Source organism: Cydia fagiglandana, chromosome 25 (assembly GCF_963556715.1).
Source record: "Cydia fagiglandana chromosome 25, ilCydFagi1.1, whole genome shotgun sequence".
Classification (NCBI taxonomy): domain Eukaryota; kingdom Metazoa; phylum Arthropoda; class Insecta; order Lepidoptera; family Tortricidae; genus Cydia; species Cydia fagiglandana.
The window spans coordinates 1,929,523-1,950,032 of NC_085956.1; the positions used below are offsets into that span (position 1 = coordinate 1,929,523).

General features: G+C 43.4%; 3 protein-coding genes across 3 annotated transcripts in view; all 3 read right to left on the bottom strand.

Moving 5' to 3' along the window:
* LOC134677103 (uncharacterized) overlaps nucleotides 1-19,927 on the bottom strand; it is a 45,712-nt gene extending 25,785 nt beyond the window's left edge. Inside the window, exon 1 of the mRNA XM_063535559.1 lies at nucleotides 19,913-19,927. The gene's annotated coding sequence lies outside the window, so the exon portion shown is untranslated. The remainder of the gene's footprint in view (nucleotides 1-19,912) is intronic.
* On the bottom strand, nucleotides 7,223-11,745 carry LOC134676780 (zinc finger protein 91-like). Its single transcript, XM_063535162.1, has 4 exons — nucleotides 11,646-11,745; nucleotides 10,160-10,405; nucleotides 9,334-9,591; nucleotides 7,223-8,892 (listed from the first exon to the last, which is right to left on the bottom strand). The coding sequence occupies exons 1-4, from the start codon at nucleotides 11,743-11,745 to the stop codon at nucleotides 7,622-7,624; spliced, it is 1,875 nt and encodes a 624-aa protein (XP_063391232.1). The 3' UTR covers nucleotides 7,223-7,621.
* Nucleotides 14,386-17,522, bottom strand: LOC134676975 (zinc finger protein 234-like). The gene is made up of 3 exons (XM_063535352.1): nucleotides 17,415-17,522; nucleotides 16,552-16,809; nucleotides 14,386-16,168 (listed from the first exon to the last, which is right to left on the bottom strand). Exons 1-3 carry the CDS (start codon nucleotides 17,509-17,511, stop codon nucleotides 14,964-14,966), a joined length of 1,560 nt encoding a protein of 519 aa, XP_063391422.1. The 5' UTR covers nucleotides 17,512-17,522; the 3' UTR covers nucleotides 14,386-14,963.
* Nucleotides 19,928-20,510: the final 583 nt, after the last annotated feature.

Consider the following 20,510-nt stretch of genomic DNA (forward strand, 5'->3'; position numbering starts at 1 on the left):
AATAAATAATAATCGGCACTTACCAATAATGTAATATTCCATTCAAGTCCTGTATAATATTTACTTTTACTTTTACCATCCACTATAACACTTTATTGTCGCCATTACTATATTACGAATTAACAAGATTAAGACATTTTAGTTTCTTAAATGATTATTATTCTCTTGTAATTCTTTCTTATAACTCATTTAAAACTTATATTCTTATATCGTACTTATAAGAGATTATCTGTAGTGTTAAGGTTTCCTGTTACACCGAAATATAGCTGTAATGCAGCTATTATGCAGCTTATGTATTGCTTATACAGCTACTCTACAGCTCTAATAACGCCAAAGGCTGTATAATTTGGGCCCTTTTTTTACTTATAAGGGCTGTATAAGCGCTTATACAGCCTTTGTACAGCCTAACTGTACAGCTTATAGTATACAAATAAACTTTAATACAGCTTATATACAGCTTGCAATGCTACTTGGGCCTGAGACAGGGCTATAACCGCAAAAATCGAAGTTCGCAATTTGCGGGCATTTTTCTCTGTCACTCTAATTTCGCCTTCATTGGAGTAAAAGAGAAGGATTTGAGAAAGATCCCCGCAATTTGCGAATTTCGGTTTTCGCGGTAGCCGCTCAGGCCGAGAATAGGGTTGCCAGATCGAAAGGCGCTATTATCGGGAAACAATATAAATTTTTCGGGATTTTAGGACTAAAGTCGGGAAAAAAAAAATACATTCAAATAAAAGTAATTGTATTAATAACAATGATATTTTACATTATTGGCACTACGTCAGCTCGCTCGCTCGACGACAGTTCGGAACTTGAAATGTTTGTTTTCAAACATGAAGCTGTTTTACAGGACAGATTACACTTTTTCGGGAACACATGCTAAAAATCGGGAAACTCCCGCCAAATCCCGACCATCTGGCAACCCTAGCCGAGAACGAGTGCGTACATGCTCCCTTCTCGTTTCGCGCATACTCGTCTCGTCTCGCGCCTCTCCGACTGGATCGGAGCGGTGCCGAGACTCTCGGCGCTCTCGACGAGTGTGTACAGCCAGCATTATATCTATGTAGGCAATTTACGGCTCTCATCTCGTTTAAAAAAGTTATCATGAAACAGTTATTGATCAACTTATATGGTTTCATTTGTTTGTTGTGCCGAGCCGGGCGTATATAATGTGTATTTGCAAAATAATAAGCAATAGCTATCTCTGAGTTATATCTAAATCTAAATTGTTCAATATCGTAAACCGTTTCCTCATAACCCGGTGGGTCAATTTATGTTCGTTAAAATCGCGCAAATCAGTAAAATTTTAATTGACATTCATTTATAAGACGATTTTGGCTAAATTTTGACCCGTTTCCATCTCTACGTAAGAAAAAAATTGAATAGGCTGCCTCCCCCCCCGTTATGTATTTATATGTCAATATTAACTCCGAACGATAGTAGACCCGTTTGTGTAATTAAATATGTGTACAAAACGCGAGTTTAAAATTTTATTTATCAATATTATTTCATTTTAGACACGCAGCTGATGCTGGTACATCTAAACCATAGTTCACTTAGCAAGACTTCACGTTTAGATAGTTTGTCAAGTCTATTTTTAAATTGATTCACACATGCTGAGTTCACATCTTTGAAGGGTAATTCGTTCCAAGTCTTTATTATGTGTTCCGTACTCCACATCGGATATCTTCATTGAGAGAGTAACGCGATCGTTGACCAATGATGCCGCTAGCGTCTATGTAGTCGCTCCGCCCCACGCCGTGACGTAGTTCCGCTTCCACTTCCTGCGAACCGTTGCTCGCTTCCCGCCACTCGCCACCGCCATGTCATTGTTTCGTCGACCGTCTTGACCGATGGTCCGCAAATATTTTTTGCGTATATTTTTGCAGCATGGTGCTTTAACATTTCCGATCCAAAGCTCGGTCGATTAAATAGTGAGATACGGCAGAGATCGCCACTATTAGTCTTTTGGCGGTCTCGCGATCGAAGCCATCGAACGGTGCTTTTCGATTCTACCCACTTTTTTCTCGCTAAATTAATTTTCACATTCCATGCTGCTAAAATCGTTACCGTTAACTCGCATTTTCGAGATCGAAGTAGGAAGTGCGTCAGTGGTTTTTGTTAACAAGTGGTAACAAGTCGCTCCGCATCGGAGAGGGAACGCGCGGTCATCGTGCCTGCGGCGGCGGCGGCGGCGCCCGGGCGGCGCGGCGGCGGACGGCCTGCGCGCGCTGGTGTCGGGCGCCGCGCTTCGCTGATAAGGAGGTTTGGATTGTCTCGAACCATCCGGTGAGCCGTTTAAGATATTCTAATTTTATTGGCGTTCAGAAGTTACTTCGTCACTCGCGGAGGGTTCTCAGGCAGTAGCCTGGGAGTACCTCGTGTTGTTAGTTGCGGCGCGACCGGGGCGCCCCGTCCCCCGGCGCGGGGGCGCGGGCCCGGCGCCCGCCCCCGCCCGCGCGCGCCGCGTCTTCTGCTGTCGTCCCAGGTGACTCCGAGACACCGCGACGCTGCGGGCCACGGGGGACGCCTCCAGTCCGCAGGACTCGGAGAGACGTCACACGCCCGCTCCTGTTGCTGCAGTCGCGGTGCGGACGCCTCCAGTCCGCGGGACTCCGAGAGACGTCACACGCCCGCTCCTGTTGCTGTAGTCGCGGTGCGGACGCCTCCAGTCCGCGGGACTCCGAGAGACGTCACTCGCCCGCTCCTGTTCCTGTTGCTGCAGTCGCGGTGCGGACGCCTCCAGTCCGCGGGACTCCGAGAGACGTCACACGCCCGCTCCTGTTGCTGCAGTCGCGGTGCGGACGCCTGTCGCGGTGCGGACGCCTCCAGTCCGCGGGACTCCGAGAGGCGTCACACGCCCGCTCCTGTTGCTGCAGTCGCGGTGCGGACGCCTCCAGTCCGCGGGACTCCGAGAGACGTCACACGCCCGCTCCTGTTGCTACGCCCGCTCCTATTGCTGCAGTTGCGGTGCGGACGCTTCCAGTCCAGCGGGACTCCGAGAGATCCGCGTGGCTCTGCGAGACGTCACACGCCCGCTCCTGCAGCTGCGGGCGCATCGCGGGTGGATCGCGCCAAGGTGAAGGCGGACCGCTTCTGCGTCCCGACTGCTCGAGCGGAAGGAAGGTAAGTTACGTGTAAGCAGTGGAAATGCTACGAGTACAGCGACGATCGCCGCGTTGGTTGCCGGCCGTCATGACGTCGCTGGTGACCTACGCGCCGGTGTGGCCACCACGATGGCACCGCCGAGGGCAACAGCGTCGCCGTGATGATGCGTGCAACTACGAGCCTAGCCATCGGCGCCTCCCGTGCCGGTAACGTCCGTCACGCGCACCGGCGCCTGTCGAGCTGGCCGCCACGACGGCGCCTCTCGCACCTGAGCCTGGCGACGGTGGCCGCCATGATGGCGCCGCCCGCTCGATGACACCGCCTGCCCCCCGAGCTGGCCGCCACGATGGCGCCTCTCGCATTACGCATCGACGCGGTGGCGGCGGCTGCCACAATGGCGCTGCCCGCCACGATGATGCCGCCCGCCACGATGGCACCACCACCTGCGCACTGGCGCCTCTCGAGCTGGCCGCCACGATGGCGCCTCTCGCCTCACAGCAGTGCCTCCCAGACCAGCCAGCCAGACGGCGACCGCCTCATGCACCGGTGCCTCCCGAGCTGGCCGCCACGATGGCGCCTCTCGCCGCACGCACCGGCGCCTCCCGAGCCGGTGGCGGCGGCCGCCACGTTGGAGCCGCCCGCCTCACGCGACAACGCCTCTAGAGCGGGCCGCCACTATGGGTCCTCGCCTCACGCACCAGCGCTTCCCGAACCAGTGGCGGCCGCCATGAACCGCCCGGCCTCAGGCACCGGTGCCCCCCCCCCCCCCCCCCGAGCCGGCCGCCACGATGGCGCCCCTAGCTTCACGCACCGGCGCCTCCCGAGCGGCGGCGGTTGCCACAATCACGCCGATGCTGCCCACCGATGCTGCAACTACGACGATGTCGTCCCTTGCTCGCTGGGCGCCACAGTATCAGTTTTGTCCTGTCCACATGGTTCCATTGAGGTACGCAGGCGCCTATAGCTATGGTGCAGGTATAGTTATGGTATGGTACAGCACGAACAGACCGCTAAGCTCTTGGTTTCGGTTAAAGAATCCTCCGGCGACGGCAGACAAGGTCGTAAAGAGCCCCGTCCTAGCGCGGCTCGACTGCCAGGAGTTGAAAGCGGTAAGATATGTCGATACTCAGAGGAAAATACGTCGTGTTCCCGGGCTTCATAAAGGTGCTGATCGACTTCGCTGTGTCGCTTCGAAGCTCCTACGACTTCTCGAGGCCATGGAGTGGTCCAACCAGAGAACAGCTAGCGACAAGGCCCTGTGCGACCGCTCGAAACCGAGGTGAAAGGCATCGAAAAGGTCTGCAGACTTCACATAATTATCTCTGCTTGCTCGCGCTCTCCAGCTTAAGTTCCGTCTTACAAAGACGAACTCGTGCGAAAAGCCATAATAAACAAAATGGGACAAATAAACCCGCTGCGCCTGAACAAGCTTGAGTTTCCGGTGCTAAGAGAAAGGGGCCAGGAGGACTCCAGCAGTTTCCATCTGTCTGTATTCGACTTTATCGAAACAGTTTTGTTACGTAAAGCGCCAAAATCGATTTTAGACTTGATTTCATCAGTTCGATTTCCTTAAAAGCATGCTACTAACTCGATGCCCTATACTAACTCGATATAGGGTGTCTCTTCGGATAAAGCGAATTAGACCATCACGCTCCTAGACATCACGTGGGACACGCGGCACAACACACCGATTGAAAGTTTTCTTTTTCGCGACATACAGGCCTGCCTTGCTGCAGAGTTTCTCGCAGAAATGAGACTCAATGCCTTCTGTTCAGTCTCAAATTCGCAAACTTTAGTTCATGGAGGAAGGTGAAGCCTTCGCAGTCCCCAGCAACACGGAGCTGCCGAAAGCCTCGCACCACTTTCTTCCTCATCTTATGCAAGCAGTCCGTTACAATCTCCAATATTGGTAGACAATGTACGAGGTAAGGCCCTTTCAGCGAAGAGTAACCGTTAACGGGCCGCATCTGCAGCGCTGACGACAGAAGTGTAAACATACAACCGCACCGGTACAGTATACATAAAACGACGGCGACACTACATCCCTTCCGTTACTACGGCTGTCGCAAAAACTGCTGATGCCAGCAGATCGTCTACAGGTCGCGCTGGTTGCTTGCTACTTGCCAGGTCGGTACAACCCCCGAGGGCAACGGTTTATCAAGAAGTCACTGCGCGCCCGAGTGGCAGCTGCGCCCAGCAGCCGCCGAGACTGTCTTCACCTGACAGGCGCCTTGTTGGCCGGCCTCCGCTTTCGAGAGCCCTCGCACTGTGCCACGGTATTTCTTAACAGACTCATTGAACTGCTACCACGACCTTTGACAGCTGCCTGTGAGACTTGGCATGGATGTCTCCACCTCCCAGCCTAGTCTGTGTACTGCGACGGCGTGATAAGGAGTCTTAAAGCAGCTGTGGTAAGCTTGCAATTTACTGGCGGTCCTAGTGAACACAACGTCAGACCGCCCTCCCTTACGAGTCAACGACCTTAAGAATGAGGCGTAGCTCCTGTCAGATAGGACGCTCCAACACCGAGCTGGCGGGATCAGGAGTGACGTCCGCTACTGGCGTGACTGGCGCATGCATATAACATGCCAAGGTCTAACGCTACGTAGCGAACGAAACGCAACTGTCACTGTCTCACTAATATGGAAGAACCGGATATTCCCGATTCCGGTACTGTGTTTGTATAGAAAACAGTAACGGGAGCCCCTAGATCGTCCCCTTGTCTAGGCTGCATGTACGGCCACAATGTAGAAACGGTCTTTATGGTGCATCAAAAATAAGATCAACTGCCAGGTACCTCTATCCAGTGAACTAGCGAGCTATCTCAGACGTCTATTTCTATTATCCATGTTAGCTTTCAGAACGATACTCGTTCATGAGCCTCTCACAAGTGCTGTGTATGAACCACTATCGGACACTATGCCTTCTTCCAACGCCATTAATAGCGAGACCAGCGCCTCCCAAAGCACCAGCTTGGGACGCGAGACATCTACTTGCCCTAATTTAAATAGCCCTACAACGTTAGGTACGTTAGAAGAAGTACGATAGAATAGCTGCCGCACTTTTGCTGTTAGCATCAGGCATCAGGGTCAATGACCTTACTCTACTACACTGTAGCCCGGGCAATTACATAGATAACTTTAACGCTATTATTTTGTGTCCGAAATTCGGCTCTAAACCAGATAACGTGTCTTACCGACTGGACTCTTAGAAGCTCCGGAATAAAGTATAGACCCAGTATAAGTAGGTAGTTTGGGTACGTCACCTTGCGAGAATTACACAAAATGTTAGGGGACACTTCGCTTATTTCTTTCAGCCACAGTCTCATCCAAGCCGGCCTCGCCTACGATTGCTTTTGATCCACGATGTAGTTAATAACTAAATTGGCTGGAAAGCTATTCACTTAGCGATATTTTCGCTTATGTTAATTGGGAACATGACTCGCCGAGATTCTGCGGATCGGATGCGATTTCGAATGAGAATTCTCTTAAACCAGTTTCGAACCTGAGATTACAATTTCAATTCTCAATTTCCTGTAATTCACATTATAACGAGTCACTGTGATTTCATGGGTTGCAATATGGTGTATACATATTTATTCGTTCTCTAAGTTCTATGACAGTAGGTGTAGCCCTATCGCTTGCGCGCCCGCTAACTCGCCACCAGGAGATAATAAACAGGTCTCAATGAAGATATCCGATGTGGAGTACGGAACACATAATATAAAAATTTTACCTTCCAATAAAATTATTATTATGTTTCCTATCCACATCGGATATCTGAGTAATGCCTTCCTGGCAGGCTACTAGGCTACTTTTATGCCGACGGTACTTCTCCTCAACAATGACATGGCGGTGGCGAGTGGCGGGAAGCGAGCAACGGTTCGCAGGAAGTGGAAGCGGAACTACGTCACGGCGTGGGGCGGAGCGACTACATAGACGCTAGCGGCATCATTGGTCAACGATCGCGTTACTCTCTCAATGAAGATATCCGATGTGGATAGGAAACATAATAATAATTTTATTGGAAGGTAAAATTTTTATATTATTCGGTTTACAATAAAGTTTTGGCGGATATTTGTTTAATGTTTTGTTGTTACTAGTTTAAAGTAATGTCATCTTGTTTGAGTTTTGGAATGAACAGGTCGCTCAGCTCCGCACAGTCGTAATATCCGTAAATGATTTTGAACGTAATCGCCACGTTCGTATTACGTAAGGATCTAAACGAAAACTAATACGCCTTAGTTTTGTTTTAAGTTTTATTTTTCAAAGAAACAATATTTAGGGATGTTTGTTTACAAAGCTACAAAGTACTAATAATTTTTAGTTTTTGGTAATAACTTTATTTTAAAGTTTTTCTTCATCTTTAATTTCTAATTCTTCTTATTTTGATCAGTCTGCGGTTGATCATGATCAATGTTTAAACCTAACTTTGTGCAATATGTTGATCTTACCTAAGAACTATCAAGACTCATCGCTATTGTAAGAAAAAAGTAGAGTGGGTCTACCCTAAATTACTTACGTAGTACATGAATGGCGAATTTGTGTTTCTCTAAATTATTTTTATGCGTATACCGCTTGTTACATGTCTCGCAGGCAAACGGCTTTTCTCCAGTATGTGTTAATTCATGTACCCTGAGGCTGTACAAATGCGTGAATCGTTTGTTGCATATTTTGCATGTGTATGGTTTTTCCCCGCTATGAATCAGTGTATGATTTTTTAAATTAGTCCTAGATCTAAATCGTTGTTCACATACGTCACACGAATATGGTCTTATGTCCGTGTGAATTATTAAATGTCTATTCAACCGGCCTCTAGTTGGGAAACGCTTTCCACATGTTTCGCAGTAGTATGATGTCAAGGCAGTGTGAATTCGTATATGTAAATACAGCCCACTATAAGATGCGAAACTTTTTCCACATATCTTACATGAATATGATTTTTCGCCAGTATGAATCCGTGTATGAATTTTTAAATCAGTAGCAGTTCTAAATCCTTTTTTACATACGTCACATAAATATGGTCTTATGTCACCATGAATCCATGTATGACGTTTTAATTGACTCGAATATCTAAATCGTTTTTTACATACGTCACACGAATATGGTCTTATGTCCGTGTGAATTAGTAAATGTCTTTTCAACCGATTTCTAGCTAGGAAACGCTTACCACATGTTTCGCAGTTGAACGATTTCTCTCCTATGTTATTGCATTTAAAGTCGTTAGACTTTGACTGGGTCGAGTGCGTTTTAATATGATGCTTTAAGCTATTTTTTTGCTGAAATTTTTTACCGCAAGTGTCACACCCATAAGTATGAATTTTTGAATTTTCATATGGTTGTTTAGTGCGAGCTACGTACATATGTATCATAACATGTTTCATTAAATTTGAGTCTAGAGCAAATATCTCGCCACAAAATTCACATGTAGGTTCATTCTCGCAGTCAATATCGATGTTTTTCTCCCCAGTATCTGATTCCCTATCAGGACTCGCTTGTGGATGGTGTGTGGTAGGTACATGGATATGAGTCATGATATGTTTCTTCAAATCGGATTTCAGTGCAAAACTTTCTCTGCAAAGATGACATGTTGGTTTCTCATAGTCAACTCTAGTGTGTACTTCCTCTGTATCAGATTCCGTGTCAGTTCGAGTTATGTATTGGGTATCGTTGCTGGCGAGAGCCTCGTGGTGTTGGAGGCGTTTGAGAAGCACGCAGCAGTCCCGAATATCGTGTTTGCGGCACAGGGCGCGCTCCTGCTCCTGCGTCCATTGACCATCAAATGCTGAAACATTGTTACACTGTCTTTACATGTTATAAGACCACATAGATGGTTTCAACGAATTATCACGTTGACTAGGCAGTCTAAAAATACTTCCATAGTAATTAAATTATTTGTAAATTAAAATATCTAAAGAAACCTTCCTTTGCTACACTGCCTAGTAACTGTACGAGGCATCGGCGAAAGAAGTAAAAAGTTGTTGGTGGACGTACCAAAAGTAGAAAATAAGGAAATAAGAAGAAAGAGTCTTTGGTCTAGTTCGGTTGGTTATCTACTGTAAAATTGCAACCCGTTCCGACAACACCCGCCTTTTAATCAGATATAGTATGCACTTATAGATGTCAAATTCTCAATGTATTCGTGTTTCTATAGGTACTATGTTGCTACTTATTACTGCGTCCTCAGATTTTGACAGCGACTACACAAATAACTGAATAAACTCACCATAACTGTATCCTCTCCCTTCCTGCTCCGCGCTTGAAGGGCTGTGGATATGATCCATGACGTGTTTCAATAAATCTGACTTTAGACTGAAGCTTTCACCACAAAGATCACATATTGGTACTTTCTCTCTAGCGTATGATTCGTCAGTATCAGATTCCGAGTCAGTATGAGTTGTATCTTTGCGCTTAGCGAGCGCCTTGACGTGTGGGAGACGTTCGAGTGTCACGCAGCAATCTCGGAGCACAGAGCCAACGCGACCTGGTCACAATGGACATTAATATAGTCTTACAAACCAATTAATCAGTAGATACGGCATGAAATTCGACCTTAGGCTTATACATATTTCAAATATGTGAACATTTTCGATCGAAATTCAAAATTCAAAAAAATATTCTGCCTCAGGGACTCTCTTTATCAATTAGAAATTCCGCGTGCTGTCCCGTACAAATGCATTTTATTTCGTGTATTAGAATTTTTTTCTGCATTTAAGTCTGATGATTCTTTTTGTGTAACAACGGAATGTAACAACGGTAGGCAACCTCATGGAATGCTGCAAATTGGTTTTTCAAATGGTATTCATTTTTATTTCAGTGCTTAGTGGCTAAGTACAATTGTATCGAAAATTAATAACTTAATAAGAGTCTGCCAGTTGCAAGCATGTATTTCGAGTGAATACCGCATATTATTTTACATTTTTTTTTTTTTATTTTTTTTTTTATTTATTATTTTACACTTTTAATGACTTAAATTCACTTTTATTTCACTTTACTTTTGCAAATCATGGATATCATCAATATATTTCATTATATAACAATTCAGAACTTACCATTAACTATGAGAGTGACGTCAGGTCGATATGGACACTCCTGTCCCAGAACAAGCTCATCTTTGACTTCATGGTCTGTGTACAGGCCGGCCAGCATGGCTGCCTCGCTCACACCACACTCACTGTCGGAGCATGAGGGATCTTCCTTGACTTCATTTTCACACTCCGTCTCTTGCTTGACACACTCTGCCTTCTTCAGACTATCTGAATGATGTCCATTTTGTGGCTCTTCTTTAATGTGTACTGCTAAATAAAAAACTAGTTCTAGTTAGTAAAATGTGCAATTATCAATACCTAAGTAACAGTAATAACAAGGGAAAATAACAATAACTTCACATGTTTTAGTGAAATTTTTGCATGGCTCAATTGGGGAGACTAGGGTATACTGGGCAACTTGAAAATTCAATGTGTCTGGATTGCAACGATAATTGATACTCCTTTTTGACTCTTTAAAAACCCAGTCCGGATTCTAAAGCCGGTCCAAACTTGTACATATCTGGGGAGACACAGATGGACAGCAGGTGCCTCCACACCGCAGTGAACTTTTGTGGAGCAACACTGAGTAACAGTAAGTATAAGTTACCTAATGTTAACATGTTGCTCCACATAATTTAACTGCAGTGTGTATGCATCTTACAGAGATAGACAAAATGCTATAACATTAGGTAACTTAACTAGATTAGTACTGTTGCACAGGGTAAATCTTTACTTTATGGACCGTCGATTTTTGGGGTGGGGAGGGAGGGGAGGGGGAGGGGGGAGAGGGCTACCCCATAGTCCAACCCCCATGGCGCGGAACCCCATGGTTATGGAGATATCCATGGTTAAAGTTTGTATGGAATTACTATGAAATAAGGGATTACAGCAAAATTTGAAGGGGAAGGGGTGAGGGGTGAGGGTGAGGGGTGAAGCTGTTGGATCTGAGTTAGCTCCGGCGCTGCGGAAGAGCAGCCCTTCCGCCCTCGCGTGACAAGCCTCCCTTCGCGCCTCCGTTTTTGGAATTGCTCTCTAGGGGTAGGACAGACAAGACCACGTGGATAGTGGGGTGCTCTGATTCGGTTTTAAGTGACCTTGAGATTCTGGTGACCAAAGATTTTGGTGACCTTGAAATTTTGGTGACCTTGAGATTTTGGAGACCATAAAATTCCGTGACCTTGAGATTTTGGTGACCTTGGGAATGGTGGTGTGGTATAAAAAGTAATATAAATTAACACAAAACGGCACCTATCGACATCTGCTATGACATTTCTCCTTTATTTCATAGTAATTTCATACAAACTTTAACCATGGATATCTCCATAACCATGGGGTTCCGCGCCATGGGGGTTGGACTGGGGGGTAGCCCTTTGCACCCTCTACCCCCCATACCCAACACACCCTCCAAATCGACGGTCCATAAAGTAAAGATTAGCCGTTGCACAGTGCTCCACATAAGGTAACTGCAGTGTAGATGCACCCTACTATGTACCAACACTCGGCGACTCACCTGGCGCCGCGCCGGGCGGCGGGTGCTCGGGCTCCGCTTCTGGCTCGGCGGGCTCCTCCTTCACGCGCACACACTCAGACAGGCCGCTGGAACCTTCCATTCTAGACTCATACAACAGGTCAACTTTTAATAGTAAGAACAACGAACTAATGCGATGATCAAATTAATAACATATATTTTGTGAAAAGTATGAATAAATTATAGAATGAACAGCTTTCTGGAAAATTACTATTGTATTAAATACAAGATATCATGAATTTACTTCATATTTGTTGCATGTAAGAATTGTAAGATGCATGTAAGTAAATTATCAACATAACCTCAAACACAAAATGTCATCTTCACTGTCACTGCTGTCACTAAAGGCTTCTACAGACCTTGCAACAAATTGCAAGCTATTTTAGATAATTGCGGGCTAACCCCGGCTACATACGTAACGATAAATCGTAGCGATTAAACTGTGTAGTCCGATTTGCGCAGTTTTATCTACCTTCGCAGTTTTATCTGGCGTGTGTATGACAAATACACACGCTAGATAAAACTGCGAAGTTCGGACTGCACAGTTTAATCGCTACGTCTGTAGCCGGCATAAATAGGATCAACGAAAATCGCATGCGATTGTGAGAGCGAGATAGAGATATCTGTTTCTGTTATGGGTGCGACGCACCAACGTCACGGTGCCGTGCGATAGTGTGTTACCACTTCAAAGGCTGCTTCAAGGCTTCAATCAATAGTGTATGGCAGGCGCCCTTTAAGCCCCACATTCACACTCCTACCAGTTTAGCCGTTTGTAGGACGGCTCGTAGTCCGCAACCCACATACACAATCCTACCCAACGAGGCGGACTACACGGTAGGAGTGTGAATGTGGGACTTTATACTTGCTTTATATAGACGGTCAAGCAAATCTTGTCAGTAGAAAAAGGCGCGAAATTCACATTTTCTATGAGATGATATCCCTTTTCAAATTTGCCGCCTTTTTCTACTGACAAGATCTGCTTGATCAAGTATACAATCGTTTGGTTTCCATAATTTTCTTTTCTGTGGTATTTTCATTTGTAAAAAAAGCATAGCTGTCATCTTGCAGTCTGTCAAACCACTTTGTCAGTAGGAAAAGGCCCGAAATTTAAATCTTCTATGGGACTATATACCCAAAGAGTAGTATAATATATCAGGGTTTATGATTGGTTCTGATTAGATTGAGACGGGGTGTACATTGATAATGCACTTCGAGCAACACGGAAGGGAGGCGGCATTCGCACTATTTTTCCTCTGCCGAGGTACAAGATTAGCGCGTCAATCTAATCGAGCGCGGGTAATAAAACTAGTTGCACTTGGATTTTTCACTAGACCGAGTCCAGACGCGCGCGTGAACACTGCTGCACAAAAATGCCTGTTTGCTCGGTTTTTTGTTATAAAAGAGGTCGGGGACATCAAATTTACAAAAAGAAAGTGTTACATTTCACATGTAATTTTTTTTTTTACATATTATACGTTTAATTACATTTATAAATACAATTATTATATTTTAGTCTCAAGTAATTGTTGGATTTATCGATTTTGCTCGCTCAGTACAAATTGCGGATCGGTCGAGCGACAAATCCGACTTCTCATCTCTCAGAATACAATGACATACTTAGACATACTTCAACGAAAATGTGTTAGTGTGCGTGTTGTGACACTAGTCACTCGTCCGTACACAAAAAGAGATCGAGGTTTGCAAGATTTGTCTTTGACGTGTGTAATTTTCTATGTATTTGTGTCGTCATTACAGAGGGCCTACCGCGAACCACGGTCGACGTGTTGCCTCCCTGTCACACTTACGTATGAATTTACAAGTGCCATAGAGAGGCAACACGTCGAACGTGGTTCGCGGTAGGGCCTTTTTGATTGGATTTTGTATGTAAGTGTGTGAGAAGTGCGACTGTGTGCACCTTCCCCCCGCGAAAAATGGCAGAATGATTTGTACGGTGAGATATCGCTTGGGCCCCTCCCTTCCGACGTGTCGGAAGCCGGTGTTGCTTGAAGATAATGCACATTGGGAAGGTAGAGGAATGAAACACAAGTAAGATTTTTTTAATTGCTTTAATTTATATTATTTTACCATATTATTTATAAAGCCCCATCCACACTAGTGTTCGCGGCGATTCGCGCGCGAGTGTGGAACGGGCTTAATAACTAATTTACAGTCTTTGATTTGACTTAAAATTTTCTACAACCTAACTATAATATTACTAGGTAACAAATAATTTTATCATATAATTTGATTTGATCCCTAGTTGTATAGGTGGCAGCACTATCACTCTCGCTATACCGTAATCCTGTACTGCTCGCCCTTAAGCCCCCTCCAGACTATGCGCGTGAATCGCGGGCGAAGCCGCGAACGCGAAGTGTGGAGTCGATTTCGCTGTCTGCGAAAATCGACTCCACACTCGCGTTCGCGGCTTCGCCCGCGATTCACGCGCATAGTCTGGAGGGGGCTTTAGACTTGGGCAAAGGCGCCTAGCCTTTCAAAGATAGCATGCAGGAGAGATCGCACTAATATGGAAGAGTGATAGAGAGACAATAGCGTTTCGTTTCATTTTCTTCAAACAATTGTCATCTTGGCTAGGCCCTCATGACGTTAGCCGTGTAAGCTAAGGGCTTACCGCGAACCACGTTCGACGTGTTGCCTCTCTGTCGCACTTGTAAATTCGTACGTAAGTGCGACATGGAAGCAACACGTCGAACGTAGTTCGCGATAGGCCCTCTGAAGACGCCGGTTTGACTCCGGCCTCCTCCACCAGTGGACTTGGTGGTAACTTTAATATTATACCTTCCTGAGGCTTGACAAATGTGTTAAGTATTTTTTTTTTATATCTGTATATGTAAATTGCATACATATAACACTTCTTGTACACTTTCATGCAATCAACAATTATGAAACAACTTAAAACTTTAGTTTTTGTTCTTTACAGCTTGACATAAGGTGTATTTCGGGTAATTCCGAAAGTCAAAAATCGTCTTATAATACCGAAATGGGACTGAAGGACTTATGGCAATGCAATCGTTATTGATATTAATTATTAGCTCAAACATTGAAAATCAGAATAAAACATAATATCGTTATCTGTAACTTTATCGATTTGTCATCCAGGGAGGAAAATGAGGACTAGGTACGTTTGTGTAAAAAGGTGATTTTACGCGGTCGACCACTTTCCCCTCAAGGCTTTTACAGACGTTGCGTGAATAACTTGCGATTTTAGATAATTGCTTCCGTGGTCGCCTCCCTCCCGCCTTAAAGTCTTACGTAATAAATGAATGGTGCGAATGTGTCTCTCTACATCTCTTTTCGCACAAACCGCTTTATTCCAGTATGTGTTAAGTCATGTTGCCTTAAGGTTGAAATTTGCGTGAACCGTTTGTTACATACTTTGCAAGTATATGGTTTTTCCCCACTATGAATCCGTGTATGCTCTTTTAAATTACTCCCAGTTCTAAATCGTTGTTCACATACGTCACACGAATATGGTCTTATGTCCGTGTGAATTATTAAATGTCTATTCAACCGGCCTCTAGTTGGGAAACGCTTTCCACATGTTTCGCAGTAGTATGATGTCAAGGCGGTGTGAATTCGTATATGTAAATACAGCCCACTATAAGATGCGAAACTTTTTCCACATATCTTACATGAATATGATTTTTCGCCAGTATGAATCCGTGTATGAACTTTTAAATCAGTAGCAGTTCTAAATCCTTTTTTACATACGTCACATAAATATGGTCTTATGTCACCATGAATCCATGTATGACGTTTTAATTGACTCGAATATCTAAATCGTTTTTTACATACGTCACACGAATATGGTCTTATGTCCGTGTGAATTAGTAAATGTCTTTTCAACCGATTTCTAGCTAGGAAACGCTTACCGCATGTTTCGCAGTTGAACGATTTCTCTCCTATGTTATTGCATTTAAAGTCGTTAGACTTTGACTGGGTCGAGTGCGTTTTAATATGATGCTTTAAGCTATTTTTTTTCTGAAATTTTTTACCGCAAGTGTCACACCCATAAGTATGAATTTTTGAATTTTCATAAGGTTGTTTAGTGCGAGCTACGTACATATGTATCATAACATGTTTCATTAAATTTGAGTCTAGAGCAAATATCTCGCCACAAAATTCACATGTAGGTTCATTCTCGCAGTCAATATCGATGTTTTTCTCCCCAGTATCTGATTCCCTATCAGGACTCGCTTGTGGATGGTGTGTGGTAGGTACATGGATATGAATCATGATATGTTTCTTCAAATCGGATTTCAATGCAAAACTTTCTCTGCAAAGATGACATGTTGGTTTCTCATAGTCAACTCTAGTGTGTACTTCCTCTGTATCAGATTCCGTGTCAGTTTGAGTTATGTATTGGGTATCGTTGCTGGCTAGAGCCTCGTGGTGTTGGATGCGTTCGAGGCGCACGCAGCAGTCCCGAATATCGTGTTTGCGGCACACGGCGCGCTCCTGCTCCTGCGTCCATTGACCATCAAATGCTGAAACATTGTTACACTGTCTTTACATGTTGTAAGACCACATAGATGGTTTTAACGAATTATCACGTTGACTAGGTAGTCTAAAAATACTTCCAAAGTCATTCAATTATATCGGTATATTAAAAAATCCAAAGAAACTTTTCTCTGCTATACCACCTAATAACATGTACAGAGGCATCAGGCGAGGGATGTTAGTAGAAAATAAGGAAATATGAAGAACGAGTTTTTGGTCTAGTCCGGTAGGTTATCTACTATAAAATTGCAACCCGTTCCGACAACCGCCTAAAATAAGTATAGTATGCACATACATGTCACATTGTCAATGCATTCATGTTTCTATGTTGCTAATTATTACTGCGTCACAAATAACTGAATAAACTCACCATAACTGTGCCCTCTCCCTTCCTGCTCCGCGCTTGAAGGGCTGTGAATATGATCCATGACGTGTTTCAATAAATCTGACTTTAGACTGAAGCTTTCACCACAAAGATCACAATTTGGTACTTTCTCTCTAGCGTATAATTGGTCAGTATCAGATTCCGTGTCATTATGAGTTGTGTCTTGGCGCTTGGCGAGCGCCTCGACGTGTGGGAGACGTTCGAGTTTCACGCAGCAATCTCGGAGCACAGAGCCAACGCGACCTGGTCACAATGGATATTAAACTATAGTTATTACAAACCAATTAATCAGTAGATACGGTGCTAAATTCGACCTTACGCTTTTACATATTTCAAATACTAATAAGAAAGTGGACACTTTCGATCGAAATTCAAAATTCAAAAAAATATTCAGCAAGTAGGCCTCAGGGGCTCTCTTTAGCGATTAGAAATTCCGCGTGCTGTCCCGTAAAAACTCATTTTATTTCGTGTATTAGAATTTTTTTCTGCGTTTAATGCTGATGTTTCTTTTTCTGGGTTTATTTTTGATCATTTGTCACAGGAAAACAAACTCTTATGCCTGCAAATATTTTCAAAAAATTGCATTTGGGCAGGACAATGGTAGACAACTTCATGGAATGCTGCAAATTCGTTTGTCAGACTCTAGGTATTATCTTTTTTTTATTTCAGTGCTTAATTGTATCTAAAATTAAAAAGAGTTTGAAAGTTGCGAACACGTATTTCGAGAGAATACCATGTTACAGTATAAATCATATACTTGTAATGATTGTCTTTTATTTCACTTTACTTTTACAAATCATGGATGTCAATATAGTGAGCCCTTCATTATATAACACTTCAGAACTTACCATTAACTACTAGAGTGACGTCAGGTCGATATGGACACTCCTGTCCCAGCACAAGCTCATCTTTGACTTCATGGTCTGTGTACAGGCCGGCCAGCATGGCTGCCTCGCTCACACCACACTCACTATCGGAGCATGAGGGATCTTCCTTTATTTCATTTTCACACTCCGTCTCAAGCTTAACACACTCTGCCTCGTTCAGACTGTCTGAATGATGTCCATTCTGTGGCTCTTCTTTGATGTACACTGCTAAATAAAAAACTGGTTAATACAATGTGCAATTATCAATACTTAAGTAACCATATCTAGAGAAAATAACAATAATCTCACATGTTTTAGTGAAATTTTTGCATGACTAGAGACTACTATTTTGGGAGACTAGGGTATACTGGGCAACTTGAAAGTTCATTGTGTCTGTATTGTAACAATAGTTGATACTGTTTTTGACTTTGACACTTTAAAAACCCAGTCCGTATACCAAATTCGGTCCAATCATATACATATCTGGGGAGACAGATGGATATAGGGTTACCAAATACGCATTTCGAATTTCCTGACAAAATTCCTGATTTCCGAATATTTTTCCTGACATTCATATTTTTTAAAGGTATTTTATAAAAAAGTCTATCAATTCAAAAATTTACTGACATTCTCATGTTCCATCCCCATTCCTGACAAAAGGCCAAAATTCCTGACATGTCAGGAAAATTCCTGTCATCTGGTAACCCTAGATGGATAGCAGGTGCCTCCACACCGCAGCGAACTTTTGTGGAGCAACACTGAGCAACAGTAAGTAGATAGGTAAGTAATAGGTAAGTTACCTAATGTTGCCGTGTTGCTCCACATAATTTAACTGCAGTGTGTATGCATCTTACAGAGATAGACAACATGCGGTAACATTAGGTAACTTAACTAGATTCGTACTGTTGCACAGTGCTCCACATAAGGTAACTGCAGTGTTGAAGCCCCTTACCATCAACGTTCGCCGCCTCACCTGGCGCCGCGCCGGGCTGCAGGTGCTCGGGCTCCGCTTTTGGTTCAACTGGCTCCTCCTTCACGCGCACACACTCAGACAGTCCGCTGGAACCTTCCATTCTAGACTCATACAACAGCACAACTTAATAACAACAACGAACTATTATAATTATATGATCAATTAATATTAGATATTTTGTGAAAAGTATGAATGAATTATAAAATGAACAGCTTTCTGGAAAATTACTATTGTATTAAATACAAGATACCATGAATTTACTTAATACTTTGCTGGATGTAAATAAGTATATTATCAACATAACCTCAAACACAAACTGTCATGTTCACTGTCACTGCCTGTCTCTAAAGGCGTTTACAGACCTTGCAACAAGTTGCGTGCGATTGTCGATTACGTTTGGAGAGGCCTTAAGAGATTATTGTCGACATGCGATATATAAACATAAAGGCTGCTTCAAGGCTTCAATCTAATTGTAGTGTATGGCAGGCCGGGCAGGCCGCCTTATACAATTCCATAATGTTCTTTTCTGTGGTATTTTCATTTGTAAAAAAAAGCATAGCTGTCATCTTGCATAGTCTGCAAGGCCCCTACGTTTTCTGTTCTCTTTGACGGCGCAGCAACTAGTATCATTTCTCTCTCCACGCTCTTTTAAAATGCCATTTGTCAAAAAAGGACAACCATACTGTTGACAAGGTGAACTTCAAATCAAGTGTTGCCTTTTTTGATGCATCCAGGCTGTGTATGTGTGCGTAAAAACGTGTATGTGTGCTCTTTTAGGGATGTGAAAAGTCGATTTTAATCATGTTATATATCGATAAACGCTACACAGCGGAACGAAATACCTATTAATTGAAGCTTCAATATCTTCGTTAAACATATACATAATTGAAATGCTAATGAATAATAAATATGTTAGAATATAATAAAATATGTCAATTATTGCGGAACACATATCTAAGTAGGTATTTATGTATTTTAATTAAATATCTGAACTTTCCCTTGGTTCCCTGCTGGGGCGTGACGATAAAATTATGATCTGATAACCACAATAAAGAATAAAAGCGTTTTTGTTCATTTTAGATATCATCAAACCTTTGAAGTAAAATTAAAATTGTAAGAAATGTCGATAGTTTATCGTTAGACTTTATCGACATGGCTACAGCAAGGTGGTGTTAAATTGTTAATCGTACACTAAACAAAAGTGGCAACAGTGACAGCTCGCTGAGACCCCGTCTATATATATTATAAGTCTATGATAGTCTGTCAAACCACTGTCAATAGAAAAAGGCCTGAAATATGCCTGAAATTGTCTATGGGACCATACCCTGTTTTATGATTGGTTCTGATTAGATTAGATTGAAACGGGGTGTACATTTCTAATGCACATTGGGATGGTTTGGGACGGTAGAGGAATTAAACACAAGCGAGGATTTTTAATTGCTCTATTTTATTTTATATTATTTTACCATATTATTGATTTAATTATTTCATTGCATTATAAATAAATAAATAAATAAATAATTATTTATTTCAGAAATAAAATTTCCATAATATATTAGTAGCTTATTATTATTACTCTTAACCTATGTTAGTGACTACCTATGTTATGTACTTTATGTAAAACCCCCTTCACACTCGAGCGAGAATCGCGACGCGACGCCGCGAACTCGCATATCTGCGCAATCGACTTCACACTTGAGACACCCTGAGACAGGGCTATAACCGCAAAAATCGAAGTTCGCAATTTGCGGGCATTTTTCTCTGTCACTCTAATTTCGCCTTCATTGGAGTAAAAGAGAAAGATTTGAGAAAGATCCCGCAATTTGCGAATTTCGGTTTTCGCGGTAGCCGCTCAGGCCGAGAATAGGGTTGCCAGATCGAAAGGCGCTATTATCGGGAAACAATATAAATTTTTCGGGATTTTAGGACTAAAGTCGGGAAAAAAAAATACGTTCAAATAAAAGTAATTGTATTAATAACAATGATATTTTACATTATTGGCACTACGTCAGCTCGCTCGCTCGACGACAGTTCGGAACTGGAAATGATTGTTTTAAAACGTGAAGCTGTTTTACGGGACAGTTTACACTTTTTCGGGAACACAT

What these genes read in the sequence shown, in the direction of transcription:
- LOC134676780 (XM_063535162.1), bottom strand. Translation starts at nt 11,745, where the DNA reads ATGGAAGGTTCCAGCGGCCTGTCTGAGTGTGTGCGCGTGAAGGAGGAG. An exon ending in CGTCACTCTCATAGTTAATG is followed by an intron (nt 9,592 to 10,159) that starts GTAAGTTCTGAA and finishes CATTGTGACCAG; the next exon opens with GTCGCGTTGGCTCTGTGCTC. An exon ending in AGGGAGAGGATACAGTTATG is followed by an intron (nt 8,893 to 9,333) that starts GTGAGTTTATTC and finishes ACAATGTTTCAG; the next exon opens with CATTTGATGGTCAATGGACG.
- LOC134676975 (XM_063535352.1), bottom strand. Translation starts at nt 17,511, where the DNA reads ATGCTGGCCGGCCTGTACACAGACCATGAAGTCAAAGATGAGCTTGTG. An exon ending in CGTCACTCTAGTAGTTAATG is followed by an intron (nt 16,810 to 17,414) that starts GTAAGTTCTGAA and finishes CATTGTGACCAG; the next exon opens with GTCGCGTTGGCTCTGTGCTC. An exon ending in AGGGAGAGGGCACAGTTATG is followed by an intron (nt 16,169 to 16,551) that starts GTGAGTTTATTC and finishes ACAATGTTTCAG; the next exon opens with CATTTGATGGTCAATGGACG.